The sequence below is a fragment of the Schistocerca piceifrons genome, chromosome 2 (assembly GCF_021461385.2).
Source record: "Schistocerca piceifrons isolate TAMUIC-IGC-003096 chromosome 2, iqSchPice1.1, whole genome shotgun sequence".
NCBI classification, from domain to species: domain Eukaryota; kingdom Metazoa; phylum Arthropoda; class Insecta; order Orthoptera; family Acrididae; genus Schistocerca; species Schistocerca piceifrons.
Genome location: NC_060139.1, coordinates 927,591,038 through 927,608,659, shown reverse-complemented (window position 1 = coordinate 927,608,659; position 17,622 = coordinate 927,591,038). Strand labels below are relative to the sequence as shown.

General features: G+C 45.0%; 1 protein-coding gene across 1 annotated transcript in view; it reads right to left on the bottom strand.

The window, feature by feature from the left end:
- LOC124776625 overlaps positions 1-17,295 on the bottom strand; it is a 323,277-nt gene extending 305,982 nt beyond the window's left edge. The window contains exons 1-2 of the mRNA XM_047251713.1: positions 17,227-17,295; positions 2,542-2,587 (exon numbers count right to left, since the gene is read on the bottom strand). Coding sequence (XP_047107669.1) covers positions 2,542-2,587; positions 17,227-17,280 — 100 coding nt within the window. The 5' untranslated portion in view covers positions 17,281-17,295. The remainder of the gene's footprint in view (positions 1-2,541; positions 2,588-17,226) is intronic.
- Between the last annotated feature and the right edge of the window lie 327 nt (positions 17,296-17,622).

Sequence of the window (17,622 nt, the reverse complement as noted above, 5' to 3'; positions counted from 1 at the left end):
ATTAATAATAGTAACTGTAATTGTATTTAGAGGCATTATGCAAAATGAGTCACTACCACAAATTCTTGCCATATCTTTTGAATGTCATGTGTCTTCTACACGTAGTGTTGTTCTACAATGATGTTCCTTGCTAGGAAGAAGTAGCACATTTGAAGATGACCATCACTGTAATGAGCATTCATGAATCGATGTTACCTCTGTGTCCAGGTTTATACTATGGCAGATTACTGGAATGAGCCATTGACGCCTGTGAGTTGCCAGTACTGCAAGACAAAGAATAAAACGTTGCCCCCCTCACATCCTCCATCCCCACAGTGGCCGCTCTACTTACCCCTCTGCCCCTGCGGAAAGCGACCAACTTTACTTAGCGAACAGCTGAATTCACAAACGTCAACTAAATTAAGCACATATTACAATATGAAAGACCCTCTAAGTATTTTTGTTTGTTACTGACAAGGAGAGGTCCCCACCTGTGAGATCGACTTTTTTAAACTATCTATACGGTGATGTAGTTTAAGATCCCAGGTATCACACGCTGCAGTCGTTTGCCCTGGTGGAACCTCGTTTGCGAGTAATTGAAAAAAAAAAATTCGGAATTTTGTGTAACATTGAATACCATTAGAAAAGTCGTATGAAATAGCCTGGATGCGTGGTATAATGGATAGGATAACAGCTTCAAGCTTAGGACATTGTGGGTACGAATCTTGTCAGGTGCAGTAAGATTTATTTTTAAATCTTTACCGAGTGGCTTCGATCATCGTTTCTATTCAATTAACTGATTTAGAAGTAATTCCTTTGGCGCATAATTTTAATCATATCAACTTCTTCATTTGTTTTCACTTTTATTCCTATCATTCTTTCTCCACTTGAAATTTTTGCTCTTGTGTTTCTATTTAATTTTATGTATTAATTTCAGTTTAATGTCTTTTGTTTGATCACCCAATCTTTTCGTTCACATTACTGCGTTCGTTATATCTATTTCATATTTTGCTTGAATTTCATTTTACTTATAAACCCGTCTTTCATTTAAACTTTCATCTGCGTTATTCTGTCCATAGTGCAATAGGTATTTACGTTATGTATTAAATGACTGGGTAACAATTACTGCGCAAAAAAATGCGCATCTGACATCAAAAATACGTTTTTTTACACCATTGCACAAATGTAAATAGATTATTTCGTCTTTTGTTTTTTAACTGTTTTGGATATTATAATAGATAAATGTAATTAAATTCATGTTCACAAAAATTCCGATTAGGAAACGCACGATACGAAGAAAAAAGAGTAATGAAGTTTATGTTATGATTAACATTAGGTGACAAAGAAGTGGAATTAAAAATTACATTTAAATTAATTAATTCAATAAAAATAATGATCAAAAGTCATTTTGATAGAGATTCAAAAATTGAAAAAACTTTCTGCAACTGACGAGTATTTAACCCGTAACCTCCTGCATGCGAAGCTGTTATCCTATCATTTACACCTCGCAGTCGGACTATAGCCTATAACGCGACTTTTTTTTAGCATTATTGAGTGTCACACAAAGAATGGTTCAAATGGCTCTGAGCACTATGGGACTTAACATCTATGGTCATCAGTCCCCTAGAACTTAGAACTACTTAAACCTAACTAACCTAAGGACAGCACACAACACCCAGCCATCACGAGGCAGAGAAAATCCCTGACCCTGCCGGGAATCGAACCCGGGAACCCGGGCGTGGGAAGCGAGAACGCTACCGCACGACCACGAGATGCGGGCTGTCACACAAAATTTCGAATTTTTCTCGTCAATTAATCGCAAATGAGGGCCCACCATGGTGAATGGCTGCAGTGTGTGATACGTGGGATCTTAACCTACATAACCGTGTTGATAGTTTCAAGCCTACCACTGTGATACCGAGCGAGGTGGCGCAGTGGTTAGCACACTGGACTCGCATTCGGGAGGACGACGGTTCAATCCCGTCTCCAGCCATCCTGATTTAGGTTTTCCGTGATTTCCCTAAATCGTTTCAGGCAAATGCCGGGATGGTTCCTTTGAAAGGGCACGGCCGATTTCCTTCCCAATCCTTCCCTAACCCGAGCTTGCGCTCCGTCTCTAATGACCTCGTTGTCGACGGGACGTTAAACACTAACCACCACCACCACCTACCGCTGTGGGCGAGAGGTTCTAGGCTCTTCACTCTGGAACCGCGCGACCACTACGGTCCCATAGTGCTCAGTCATTTGGACCATTTGATAGTTTCAAAAAGTCGATCGCACCGCTGTGAACCTCTCCTTGTGAGCAGGAAAATAAGAAACTGCTAAGGTTAGTTGACGTTTTAGGATTGGGCTGTTAGTTGCTAGATGCATATTGCTATAAATACGGCTGAGAACAGCCGGCCGCAAGGATACGTGATTCGGGCCACAGTTTGACGACCACTGCGATAGACTATTTACATTCTATACATTCTATGGAGGTTACTGACCTCGGTTGTACGACGGCAACAGAACACTCATGCGGACGCGGCTGCCATGGACGCCATGCGGGCAGGTGCCACCTACCTGCCACCGGCGACAGCTTCCTCATCACGCACCACCGGCACTTCCACTAGAAACAGAAGGCCACACGTCACTCACTGTGCACTGGCAGCTGACGCTGTTCAAGGCTGTACCTGCTAAAACGAAACTGTAGTTCAGCACCACTAATGGATCGATGTCAACAGCTGGAGATCGATCGAAAGCCCATGTAGAGTTCTTGATGCGGAATTCAGCTGTGCCATATCTCATATAAGTTACGCAGTGTTATTCGTAGGTACCTCCAGGGTTTCAAAAGACGACCGCATGAAAACTACAAGACATTCAGAAAACAGACACATATCAGTTGATAGAACATCTCTCGAAGTTTTTGACTCACATTGCAGGTGCTCAGTATTGTTACCGTTTGTGACGCAGCAAAGAACGATACGGTATTCAGACTCTTCACATACACGACCCAAAACATCATGGTTGATATCAGTCACCGCATTAATTATTCTTCCTAGCAACTATTCCAAATTAGGTGACAGTGGAGGCAGGAATAATCACGTGGATTTAAGTCAGTTGACAGTGAGGGCCAGTGAAGTAGAGGAGTTCGGCATTGAGATAGTAACAAACGTCTGAAAGAAAGTATGGTGGAGCACCGTCTTATTGTAAAACGTAATCCCCACTTCCTTGTTGTAATTGCGGCATAAGCCGTTGCTTTAGCATTTCCAGCTGCACGAAATCACGCAAGGAAAAATTTCTGGTAATCCATTGTAAATAGCAGCTACTTGAAGATCTCAACAGAAGAGTTCGCCCGTCTGCCAATACCCACTGGCCATGCTGTTGAAGTGCCCGCAAGAGAAACTGCTTTGATGAAAATGAAGCCTGGGAAAGCCACTGGCCCAAATGACCTTTGCCGGCCGCGGTGGCTGAGCGGTTCTAGGCGCTTTAGTCCGGAACCGCGTGACTGCTACGGTTGCAGGTTCGAGTCCTGCCTCGGGCGTGGATGTGTGTGATGTGCTTAGGTTAGTTAGGTTTAAGTAGTTCTAAGTTCTAGGGGACTGATGACCTCAGGTGTGAAGTCCCATAGTGCTCAGAGCCAGAGCCAGATGACCTTGCAGCAGTGTTATGGTGTTCCCATCATTGGAAGGCAGTTGAAAGTTTAACGGAACTCTTCAACAAGATCATTGACGGGGGACGAACACCAACTGATCGGCAACAGAGCACCACCGTGCCTATCTTTAACTTCTTCCGAGTGCATTTCGACTTCTCTGTCACGCCATGAAAATCTCTGAGCATGTTGTGGATCCAAGGGTCCGTGAGATCACACAGATTTCCACGAACCAAGCTGGATTTGTGAAGAACTGCGGCACAATTGATGCGATTCATGCTGCAAGACCCTTAGTCGAGAAACATCCTGAGAAAGCCAAGCCGCTGTGTCTAGCATTCCTGGATCTCGAAAAGGCCTTTGATCGGGTGCCACAGAGTCTCATCTGGCTAGCACTTCGACAGCATGATGTGCCAGAGCAGCTTATTAACTTGGTGCAGTTACTTCATGCACAGCCAAGAAGTTATGTCCGTACAACCTCAGGACGATTCAAGGACTTCCCTATCACAGTCGGCGTTCATCAAGGTTCTGCATTATAACCACTCCTTTTCACTCTCGTAATGGACACCGTGACAGCTGACCTGCACCGGCCATTTACGTGGACCCTACTTTATGCTGACGACGTGATGCTGGCAGCAGAAAACAAGTTTGATCTGCAGAGCCAAACTCAAAAATGGAGTTACCGGTTGGCGCCACACAGTTTGCACTTTAATTTGAAGAAAACCGAGTACATGACATGAGACAGACATGAAATGGGTTCATCACGATGAATGGTGCAGATCTGACTCGTGTGGCTAAATTTAAGCACCTCGGTTCCACGATCACTGTTGACGGCCGACTCACCAAAGAGGTCAACACCAGAACTCAGGCAGCCTGCATGAAGTGGCGATCAACAACCGGAGTCACTTGCGACCGCAGGATGAAAGATAATTTAACATCAAAAACCTATCCCTCTGTCATTCGACCAGTAGCCTTGTATGGTTGTGAGTGATAGTTAACTACAGTTGAGACAGAACACCGCCTGAGTGTAATGGAAACGAAGATGCTAAGGTGGACAGCAAGCCTCACTGAGTTAGATCACGTTTCCAATGACAGCATTAGCCGGCCGGTGTGGGCGAGCGGTTCTAGGCGCTTCAGTCTGGAACCGCGCGAACGCTACGGTCGCAGGTTCGAATCCTGCCTCGGGCATAGATATGTGTGATGTCCTCAGGTTAGTTAGGTTTAAGTAGTTCTAAGTTCTAGGGACTGATGACCTCAGATGTTAAGTCCCTTAGTGCTCAGAGCCATTTGAACGATGTGACCGCATTAGGAAACAAGAAGCGTGAGAGTCGTCTTCGATGGTTTGGGCATGTTTTACGGGCCGGTGATGACTCTATTGGCAAGGCTGGTTATACACTTGAAGTCGTCGGCAGAAGACCCAAAGGGCGATCTAAGCAACGTTGGGTTGATACGATTCATAAAGACCTTAAATGCGTGAACATCCATCCAAATGCAGCCAGTGATAAAGCGAAATGGAGAGAACGGACCTATGTAGCGGACCCCGCAAGCACGCGGGACAAACGCTGAAGGAAAAGAAGAATCCATTGTAAATAATGGGACAGCAGCCGGATATCAAGAACTTGAAAAAATTGAAACCACCTGCTGTATTGTAATTCAATCGTTTATTCAAAACGTGCTACCAGTTTCGATGCGGAAAAGCGTCGTCTTCAGGTCCCAAGCACAGTCTGCCATCAACGTACGAACCACATTGACGAAGACCAACGGAGTCTTCAAATGGAAGCAGTACAACCTATTAAGCATGTTACGCCAGCATGCCTAAGTAAGTCGAGTGCAGCGGAGCAACAATAAACTAGATTCCGTAACTTCCAATAACAAGCCCACAAATGGTCAGACGGCAATAGTCCGCTGCGCTCGACTTACTTGGCTGCAGATTCTGACGTAACATGCTTAATAGGTTGTACTGCTTCCATTTGAAGACTTCGTCGATCTTGGTCAATGTGTTTGGTACGCTGATGGCAGATTACGCTTGGGGCCTGATGACGTTTTTCGCATCGAAACTGGTAGCACGTTTTGAATAAACGATGACTGAATTACAATGCAACTGTTGGTTTCAATTTTCATTATTCAGGTGCAAAAAAATGGTCCATAAACTTTTCAAGAGGACAGGATACGAAAGGCGCTTAGTTGAATCACGAATGTCTACAAAAGCGTGTAGCTATTGTGTGCCCCAGATAACGCATGTTATGAGCATTCACCTTTTTGAGACACAAGGAACGTTGATTCGTCACTGAAAACCAATTTATGTGAAAAAGTGTTTTGCTCCAGTTGCCGCTAAAGTCATTTCAAAAGTTGAAAAGCTTATTCCGAGTAGTCAGCGCATATGACAACTGCAGCCGATATTGTTTTACAGGCACACATTTGAGCGGAATGCACCAGACAGTTGTGTGTGGCATCTGCAGTTCTCTGCTCGCACACGTCATCGGTTTCTTTGGGCTCCTGGTGAATGATTCTCGCATGCATTTCACTTTCTCTGCTAGCAGTCCCGCCTGGCCTGTTCTCTTCGCACTGCATAAGCTGGTAATCTCACGGAATATGTCGTGCCACTTCTGACTGTTTTGTCCGCTAGAACTTTGACCTGATATTTGGTACGAAATTATCACGAAAACGTCATAGTTGACACATAATTAGCGAATTCAAGGAGACAAACAGCGCGCGTCGCTCCATTATGCACAATATTTCGACATGTCAGTCCCATAATGGTGGGCTCTACAACTACACTACTGCAGGTATTGCGAATGAAAAGTTGGTGAGATGGTCTGTCCAGTGATAAGTGTCATTTTTCTGTAAGTCTTAATTTTCCTGCCGTCTCTTCTGAGACGCCGGAAGATAAACTTATGAATAACCCCTATACAGACAGAATCTTATGTACAAGATGGATGCTCATTCCAAAGTCGCTAGTTAATAATGCGTAAGACCTTGTGTGATTACAACGTTTAATCTTTATGAAAAAATTTGCACCGGCCTTCGATATACAGGGTGAGTCACTAACTATTGCCACCTAGAATAGCTCCAAAGGTATGATAGTAGCTAAAACGTTTCTGGACCAAATGTTGCATGGGACAACGGGGGCCATAATATGACGTCGGTTTTGTGTTGCCAAATGAAGTCGCGCCAGACATCTGAAGATCAACTTTTTTTTAATAGGATGCTATAGTTCGGTACTTAATTTCTGATAGCGGCTATCGAGGCGAATCCAATGATGTGTAACAGTACGGTCTTTGAAGGCCAACGAAGGTCAAAAAGGTGGCATGAACGTCCATTTACAGAAGGTGTTCGAAGTGATGAGCATTGGTATCAATGCAGTGCTGCAATCTTCTTATCATGGATTGAGTGGTATTCCATATCGAAGCACAGGCTCTGACAATTCTCTCTTGTATATCGTGAAAATAGTAAATATTCGCCGAATACGGCGTATCCATATAACGTGCCATTGACATGTAAACACCATTCGACGGTTTCGCAATACAACACTAATAGGAGCGGTGAGACTAGTATCGTCAAATCAAGCGAATGTGAATGATGTCTTCCTCTGAAGAACAAGCTGATATGCTTCTCATTTACGGAGAATGTTAACGAAATTCAGTGAGAACAGAGACTTATACGCTGAAAGATATCCTCAACGTACTCACCCTACACGTCGTACATTTAAATATGTGTGTGATAAACTGAGAACAACTGGATCTTTAGAGCATCGGAAACATATCCGGCATAAGAAAGTTACTAACGAGGAAACGGAAATTGCTACTCTTACCACTGTGCTTCGAGATCCTTGTGTCAGTTCGCGTCAAATCGCAAGGGAATCTGGCATGAGCAAGAATAGTGTTGTTCGTGTTCTGCACCGCTATAAATATCATCCTTACCATATCAGTCTCTGCCAAGAATTAACTGGCACGGATTGTATGCGACGCATTGAATTCTGCCGATGGGCTGAACTTCAGATTCAGAGAGGCGACACGTTTATCAATCTCATTTTATTTACTGACGAGGCTACATTCAAGAACCATGGAAATGTTACACTGCTGGCCATTAAAATTGCTACACCAAGAAGAAATGCAGATAATAAACGGGTATTCATTGGACAAATATATTATACTAGAACTGACATGTGATTACATTTTCAGGCAGTTTGGGTGCATAGATCCTGAGAAATCAGTACCCAGAACCACCACCTATGGCCCTAATAACGGTCTTGATACGCCTGGGCATTGAGTCAAACAGAGCTTGGATGGCGTGTACAGCTACAGCTGCCCATGCATCTTCAACACGATGCCACAGTTCGTCAAGAGTAGTGACTGAAGTATTTTGACGAGGCAGTTGCGCGGCCACCATTGACCAGACGTTTTCAGTTGGTCTGGAGAATGTGCTGGCCAGGGCAGCAGCCGAACATTTTCTGTATCCAGAAAGGCCCGTACAGGACCTGCAACACGCGGTCGTGCATTATCCTGCTGAAATGTGGGGTTTCGCAAGGATCGAATGAAGGGTAGAGCCACGGGTCGTAACACATCTGAAATGTAACGTCCACTGTTGAAAGTGCCGTCAATGCGAACAAGAGGTGACCGAGACGTGTAACCAATAGCACCCCATACCATCACGCGGGCTGATACACCAGTATGGCGATGACGAATACGCGCTTCCAATGTGCGTTCACAGCGATGTCGCCAAACACGGATTCGACCGTCATGATGCTGTAAACAGAACCTGGACTCATCCGAGAAAATGACGTTTTGCCATTCGTGCACCCAGGTTCGTCGTTCAGTACACCATCGCAGGCGCTACTGTCTGTGATGCAGCGTCGAGGGTAACCGCAGCCTTGGTCTCCGAGCTGATAGTCCAGGCTGCTGCAAACGTCGTCGAACTGTTCGTGGAGATGGTTGTTGTCTTGCAAACGTCCCCATCTGTTGACTCAGGGATCGAGACGTGGATGCACGATCCGTTACAGGCATGCGGATGAGATGTTTGTCATCTCAACTGCTAGTGATACGAGGCCGTTGGGATCCAGCACGGCGTTCTGTATTACCCTCCTGAACCCACCGATTCCATATTCTGCTCACAGTGATTGGATCTCGACCAACGCAAGCAGCAATGTTGCGATACGATAAACCGCAATGGCGATAGGCTACAATCCGACCTTGATCAAAGTCGGAAACGTGATGGTACGCATTTCTCCTCCTTACACGAGGCATCACAACAACGTTTACCCAGTCAACGCCGGTCAACTGCTATTTGTGTGTGAGAAATGGGTTAGAAACTTTCCTCATGTCAGCCGTTGTAGGTGTCGCCACCGGCGCCAACCTTGTGTGAATGCTCTGAAAAGCTAATCATTTGCATATCACAGCATCTTCTTCCTGTTGGTTAAATTTCGCATCTGTAGCATGTCATCATCGTGGTGTAGCAATTTTAATGGCCAGTAGTGTAATTTGCATAACATGCGTTATTGGGCAACTGAAAATCCATGTTGGCTGCGGCAAGTTGCACACCAAAAACCGTGGTCCGTGAATGTATGGTGTGGAATTGTGGAGGACAGAATTATAGGCCCCTATTTCATCGAAGGAAATCTTAATGGTAGGAAGTGCACCACATTCCTGCAAGAAACATTAGGTCTGTTATTGGAAGAAATACCTTTAGGAACAAGGAACAAAACGTGGTATCAACACGATGGGTGTGTGGTATATTTTTCGCTGATGGCTTGAAAAGAGTTGCACCGACACTTCCCAGAGCGTTGGATTGCACGCGGAGAAAATGTGTCGTGGTCGGTTCGTTCGCCACACTTGACGCCTCTGTATTTTTTCTTGTGGGGATTCGTAAAAGCTATTGTTTATAAAGACGTTCCAACTACACCTGAATATATGCGAGAGACAATAGTCAAAGCATGTGCTTCGATAAGTGCCGATGTGATAAGGGATCCGTGATAAGAAGATTGCAGCACTGCATTGATACCAATGATCATCACTTCTAACACCTGTAAACGGACGTTCATGCCACCTTTGTGACCTTCGTTGACCTTGAAAGACCTTACTGTTACACATCATTGGATTCCTCTCGATAGCCGCTGTCAGAAAATAAATACCAAACTATACTATCCCGTTTAAAAAGAAGTTTACTTTCATATCTCTGACGCGACCCCACTTAGCAACCAAAAAAAAAGAAAAAAAATCAACGTCTTATTATGGCCGCTGTTTTCCCATGTAACTTATGTCCCACAAAGTTTTCAGCTCCTATCATTATTTCGGAGTTATTCTAGGTGGCAATACTTAGTGACACCCTGTATATAGGGTGTTTCCGTAAGAGCGTGTAAAAATGTAACAGGACATAAAGAGTGCTCCGCTGAACAATTTGAGGCAGGGAACCTGAGGTCAGAGAAGCCGACTTAAGGGCATATGGAAGTAAACTTGTCTATCGCTTTGTCTAGCAATACTGTTTTCCAGCTTATTTGCAAATAACATGCGTACAAGCTTACACATACTGTGTTGTTTATTTACATGTACATTCTTTATTTCCTGCAAGGAAACTAGGACAAACCTGATTACTAGGAAGTCATGATGGAGGCTTTGTTTATTTTACTTGTCCATAAGAGGGCTCTGTTGTATTGTATTTACATTGTCCCATGACAGAACGTGCTATTAATCAACGACAGACGCATTCATTACTCAGTGCTATTCAGAGACGTACAGCACAATACGATGGAGCAGTATCGGTACAGTCTCGCATACCTCTCTGACATGCAGTCCTCTCGCTGATGAAAGGTTATACAGGGAACGATTTTCTAACAGGCATCATACGTCAACACGAGTGTTTATTTCTCTCGATCGTCAAATGCGTGGGAGATTGGTTCATTGGAAAGAAGAAACAAGGAACTTGGCAACATGACGAGCACTCGCACACCCGATTTTGAGAATAGATGCCGGTACGTGTTGCAGCGGACCCCACTACAAGTGCTCGTCGTATTGCACGCGAAATGGAGGCTGCACACACTAGCGTGTGGCGAGTTTCCACGAACAACAGTTACACACATATAACCTCCACAATGAGCCCATGCAATGCTTGTGAGGAACTTTGCACCAGGCGTTGTACTCTGTCAGTGGTTGCTCCAGCATTGGATTGATCGGCCAGATTTGCTCCAAATCGTGCTGTTTACTGACGAGGTCTCATTTGGTCGTGATGATATTTCGAACAGCACGAATAGTCATGTGTGGGATGAGGAAAACCCACACGCTCTAGTAGACTCACACCATCAAGTACGTTTTGGTATGAGTATCTGTGCCGGCATTGTAGGTGACATTTTCATGGGACCATATCTTCTACCTGCCCGTCTGAATGGCCACCTGTACTTGAGATTCGTGCAAAAGATTCTGTCGAGTTATTGGAGAATGTACCCGTGGCTGTTCCTGGTAGGATGTGGATAAAACATGACGGTGCACAGCCTCACTTCAATGTGAATGTCTGCAACCATCACAATGCTGTATTTCCTGGTTGCTGGACTGGAAGCGGAGCTCCTATTCCATGGCCTGCGATATCTCCTGACCCGAATCCCTTGATTATTTCGTATGGGAATATCTAAAGTCATTTCTGTGTGAGATCCCGGACATGGAATTAGTTGCCGGAATTGTAGCTGTCTGTGATGTGATTCGAAACCACCAGGGATATTTGTCCGACTGAATCAGAATCCTGTTCGCCGATGTCATGCTTCCATTGAGGCTGATGGTCGTCAGTTTCTGTAGATTTTGTAAGAAACAGTACAAATAGTACATTCATTGTGTCAATGATGGTGTTTTGCTGTTAACTATAATTAATGTAAAAAAGTACACAGTAATGCGATTTCATTCCTATTATCTTCTTAAGCTAGCTTCTCGGACCCCCAGGTTCCCTACCTCAAATTATTCAGTGGAGCGTCCTCTATGTCTTAAATTTTTGCACTCTCTTAGGGAGACACACTGTACAAGATGAAATTCGTTTCCATTCTTCCTGAAGCTGGGTTTAGACGACCTGGTACACCGACCTGGTACGCTACTGACACACTGGTTGTTTTCAAATTTTTTGCATCAGAGCGAGAAGTTCGAGAGGTCAATCCAGCAAATCCAGATTTTCTTCGACTTCGATGCAATGTTGCGCCCGCCGGTTGGCCGTGCGGTCTAAAGCATGGCTTTCCGGGCGGGAAGGAGCGCCTGGTCCCCGGCACGAATCCGCCCGGCGGGTTTGTGTCGAGGTCCGGTGAGCCGGCCAGTCTGTGGATGGTTTTTAGGCGGTTTCCCATCTGCCTCGGCAAATGCGGGCTGGTTCCCCTTATCCCGCCTCAGTTACACTATGACGGCGAATGCTCCGCAAACAAGTTCTCCACGTACGCGCACACCACCATTACTCTACCACGCAAACATAGGGGTTACACTCGTCTGGTGTGACACGTTCCCTGGGGGGTTCACCGGGGGCCGAACCGCGCAATATCGCGATCACAGACGAACACACTTTTTTTTCCTGAAGCAGTTTGGTTTTATTCAGGGTTCCAGTACGCCAATTTATTCCTCACTCTTTTAGCGACAAAACTGTATTTTTCAACGTAATCTCCGTTCAGTGTGAAGGCCTTACGCCACCTTATTTGGAGGGCCCGTGTGGTCGCATGGTATCACTTTTCTGGTGGAGTTCTGAGTCAACGTTTTGCTTCATCGAAAACCTTCCGATCATCCACATACTACTTGCCGCCGAGTGCATATTTCATTAGGCCAAATAGATGGAAGTCAGATGGTGCGAGATCCGGACTGTAGGGTGGATGAGGAAAACAGTGCAATGAAGTTTTGTGAGCTCGTCTCGGGAGCGCAGACTTGTGTGAGGTACTGCGCTACCATCGAGAAGGAAAGTTCGTCTGCATTTTTTGGCGATGAAGACGCTGAAGTTGTTCCTTCACTTTCTTGAGGGTAGCACAATACACTTCTGAATTGATTGTTACACATTGAGGGAGGACATCAAACAGAGTAACCTGATCAGAGTCCCAGAAGATCATCGCCATGACCTTACCAGCCGAGGTCGCAGCTTTGAACGTTTTCTTCGGAGGAGAGGTACCGTTTTGTTTCTGGTTTTAAGTGATGGACCCATGTTTCTTGATCTGTGACAACGTTCGAGAAAAATTGTCAGATCAACCTCGTAATGCGGGAGCACTTCCACACAGATGGTTCTTCGTTGCTCTTTGTGGTCTTCTGTTAGGCGGCGACGAACCCAGCGGGCACACACCTTTGAGTACCTCTACTGGAGGATGAGAGTGTCAGTACTGTCAAGGGACACGTCCAGTTGTGCAGCGTGGTGTTTGACTGTCATCCGTCGATCGCCTCGAATGAGAGTGTCCGCACGTTCCAACATTGCAGGAGCCACAGCCGTGTGCGGCCGGTTGGCACGCGGGAGATCGGACAGGTTTGCGATAATCACAGGCCTCGTCCAATGACTCTCCGTGCTTTTGTTCATTGCCAGGTCTCTGCAGAGATCTGCAAGCGCCTGTGAATATCACGTGATGCTCTGGTTTACCGCCAAAAGGAACTCTATGACAGCTTTCTGCTTGAAATGCGTCTCCATTACAGAAATTATTCAGAAGGCTATGTATTGTGTCGACACTCGTCGGAACGCCATGAAACTACAGGGTATGAAGGGGGAATACTGCACGATATCCCTCAACAAATTCCTCATTTTTTCAACCAGAACTGACCGAGGAAAAAAGTGTTGCGTTACCTGATGAATGACCTTCATAAATAGCATTTTAACAGTGGGTCGTCATTGGTTTCTCCACGACAAGAATTAAAAATTGTATTTTGTACACAGCCACAGTCTCAAAAACGTCAGTTCTCGACAAAATTGAAGGAAGAAAGTTTTTGTTCCAAGTGCTACCAATACGTTTTGTTTGTGGTAATACAAGTACAGAAATACAGCATTAGGTCTTTAACTAATAGAACTATAGTCAACAAAAACAATGTCTCGTATCTTTAAGGTTTTGGAGTTACAGAGGGAAGCATAGGTTGGCACAAAGACCATGCATCATCTACTAACGCGTGTCTGAAAGACTTTGTCCATATTTTGGCACCTGGATCAAGTAAAGGGGAATGTAACAAATGAACGTGAAAACAACAGCATCGAAAACCCGTTTTGAGAAAAGATGGCACTTTAAAAGTTTTACATTTCCCCCTTGTCTCGTATAGCACACCCACGTTATCCAGCATGAAATCCAGGAGATGATAAAGTCTTTTTTATTACAAAGGGTGGGCCAAGGAGGTTCTTTTGATTTCTGCAGACTACTCGTATATCTTCTACATGAATGAAAATAGAAACTTCAGGTGAATTTTAATTTAGGCATAAAAACTAAAAGTTTACCTCGGCGCTGGTTGTAGGATGCCAATTCCTGTTGTCGTTGGGAGGGCTTTCCCTCATGCAGCTCGCTCCCTCCCGCCTTTGTTTGTTAGCCAACGTGCTTCTAGATGGCGATAATACAGCAACAATGTGCATTCTGCCTCCTCCGTTTCAACAGATGCAATTCGTCACAACGGTGCGGCGTGATTTTTGTCGAGAATGCAGCCCTGCACCTCCTAAAGTACACAGCATTCGACAAAAGCTGAGTCAGTTTGAAGACACTGGCCGTTTATGTGAGTGAAATGCTACAGACCGCTCCTGTGTGCTCGTTCAAGTCGCATTGAATAATGTACACATAGTCCAACTATGTGCTATAACCGAACCAGGCGAGAGTCGGCCATTCCTCGTATATAAGTGTGTGTGTGTGTGTGTTTTGCTGTGAGTATATTTCAACTTACACAGTATTCGATTGCTAAAAGCCCTTCATGCTGGTGACAAGCAACATCCTTAAGAGGTTTGCGAATTCATTGATTGAAAGATAACGGTTTCCTTTCTCGATTAGTGTTGAGTGACGAGGCAACGTTCCATTTGAGTGATATGCCGCGACGTAAGAATATGGGCAACACATCTGCCACATACACAGTCCAGCCACATTATTGTGACCACCTGTCAAAAGCCTAGTCACCACCTTTCGCAGACGTGCAGGAAGAGAGTCGGTTTAGTTCTTGAAAATACCGACAGGGACGTGGAGCCATGCCGGCTCCATTAACGTGCCCAGCTGCGCTAGGTTCCTCGGTTGAATATCCATGGCGCGAACACTCCGATCGAGATGGTACCACAAATTCTATATTGGGTTTAAATCCGAGGAGTGTGGTGGCCAGGGGAGTACGGTAAATTAATCCTGGTGCTCTTCGAAACACGCACATACACTGCCAGTTTGTTGAAGCGTTGCATTGTCTTGCTGGTAGATGCCATAGCTCAAAGGAAGGAACATCTTTGTTTTAACTGGATGCATGGGTGGGCATAGTCTCCAAGCATAGATGCACAGTTGAGTTGATCCATTGTGTCTTTCAGAATATCGAGATCACCCAGGGAAAGCTACGAAAACATACCCGAGACCACAACGCTTCTTTCCACGGGCTGGACCGTTCTAACGATTGTTGCAGGGTGTTTGGTTTGAGACGTTTCACGCCGTACACGCCAACGGCAATCTGTCCAATGAAGCATAAAAAGTGATTGATCTGAAAAGGCCACCTATCGCCAATCAGTGAACGTCCAGTTGCGGTATGGCGTGCAAATTCTAGCTTTCGTCGTCGAAGAACAGCAGTCAACGCGAGTGCATGGACTAAGCGGCTGCTGCGGGGCCCACACGCAGCAACATTCGCTGAACAGTCGTTAATAGACAGTTTCGGTAGCTTCCTTGGCTCACCTGGGCGGTCAGTTCCTCAACAGATGCACGTCAACTCGCCCGTACATATCTCCGCAGCCGCCATTCAACCCTTTCATCTGTGGCTCTATGTGCACTACTGTTACCTCGGCGCCGGTTTGAGATAGCGCCATTTTGCTATGCACGGTATACTTTAACCACGGCGGCACGCGAACAGTTTACAAATGTGGCAGTTTTGGAAATATTCCACCCTTGGCGTGAAAGCCAATGATCATTCCCTTTCGGACGTCACATAAATCGCTCCTTTTCCTCAACAAGACAACTGTGCTATACAGTATATCTGCGTCCCCCGCCGTGCTTTAAATAGCCCCCACCCCACCGACATGCTTTAAATAGCTTCCAATGCTAGTGCTGCCATCTGACGTCTGCGAGTGGTTTTTGCACGTTGACGACGAACGTGGGTGGTAGTCACTTTAATGTGACTGGACCGAGTACCATAGAACTGCAAGAGAAAGACTATGCAAAGCTTCATGTGTTTTGCGTCGTACTGTAAGAAAATATTTCGGCTCCTTCCTTTTATCCGTAAAAGACTGTTAGACGATCACGAACGTCAATACGTTAGAGATCTGGCTTTTTTGGCATTTGAGAGAACATGCCGAAAATTTAATTCTCCAACGAGATAGAGTATTACCGTACAAGGAATTACGAGTAACAGCATTTCTCAATAGTGCGCTTTCTCAACACTGGCTCGGACCTAGGGGGTGTACGTATCTTGCATTGCACCACTGGCCTGCAAGATCGCCAGATCTCGGAGTATGTGATTTCTTTTGTTGCGCTGGGTATTTCTAAAAGACTCCACGTGCCTTCTCTTTCAGTAACTTCGTGTCAACTACGACGTCGCATAGTGCTATGAATGTAATGATTGCATATATATTCCATAAAAGTATGGACTGAGGTTTTGACTATTACCTGGATGTTTGTTGTGCGTCTGGTGGAAGGCTCGTTCAACATTTACGAAAAATAAATGAAGAGATAAATGTAATTTAAAAAGGTAATTGTGCTTGTATGCAAAAGATATTAGCCTGTATAATCGGATGGTTATTTCGAAAAACTTTGTAGTTCTATATGCAAGTTAAAATTCACCAAAGTTTCTATCTTCATGTATGTGAAAGACATTCTCTCGTGAAAGTGGATGAAACTTTCTAAGCTACTCTAAATTTAGCTACATTTCTTTATTTCTTGGTAGAAACTGGAATCATCGTGCGCCATTATTATCAAACTCTGGTGTAATTCGTGTTTGGCAATGCTGAAAGTATTCAGAACAAACACCAATCGATGAAAGTGGTATGGAAGCACAAAAAAAAAAAAATCTCATAGCGATGACGCGCTCCATGACTCCTATAGAGGTACCTTACAATGGTCACCGTATGGCAAACTAGGCGTCCGGTGATAACAACATCGTTTCCAGTCACTACGCACTGATTTAGAAACAAGTCAATGTCGGTTTGGAAGTAATTTTTGTTTATTTGTTGATGGTCCATTTTTTACGAAATAATCAAACGGTTTCGACCACAGTAGCTAAAAGCGGCGTTTAGTGAACAAATGTTTATGCATCGTCAGCGCATTATTTGTTCACTAAATGCCGCTTTTAGCATCTGCAGATGTCCAGTGTGCTGAAACAGGTTATGATTGTTTCATAAAAATTAGTTGTGTCAACAAGTAAACAATAATTATAAAATGTCAGCCAACGTCTTCTTAAACGAAATGTCGTTGTTTTGTCAGTTGCAAAGTCGTACACAATAGAACACCTAACTACACTGACAGGGTCATCAGGAGAGTAGGCAGTATTTACCTTCTTGCCGTCGCGAAACTTGACAGGCCCCTCGACGATGGTGCTGCTGTCCATCGCTCACGCGGGGCGTGCGTCATCACAGCTACTGGCTGTTCGCGCACCGCCGCCTGGCAAAAACGCCGCCAGCTGCGCGCGCAACCTGCGACCTGCTGACATCTGTCGGCAGACGCGGCAACTACCTGCGCTTTGTTTGAAGAGACCGAGTTCGCTGTCAGATGTGGGTTCGGTGTAATTACCGGGGTAGTTTGGTAAGTCGTGTTGAACTACTTAAGACGAGGCGGTCGCGTGCTCTGAGGTCTGAAGTTCTCATTTGTACAAAACGACGTACGGTTCTGCTCAAAGGCGCTATCTGAGACATCCTAAGGCGTTCGTAAAACACTCGCACTACTCTTGCTG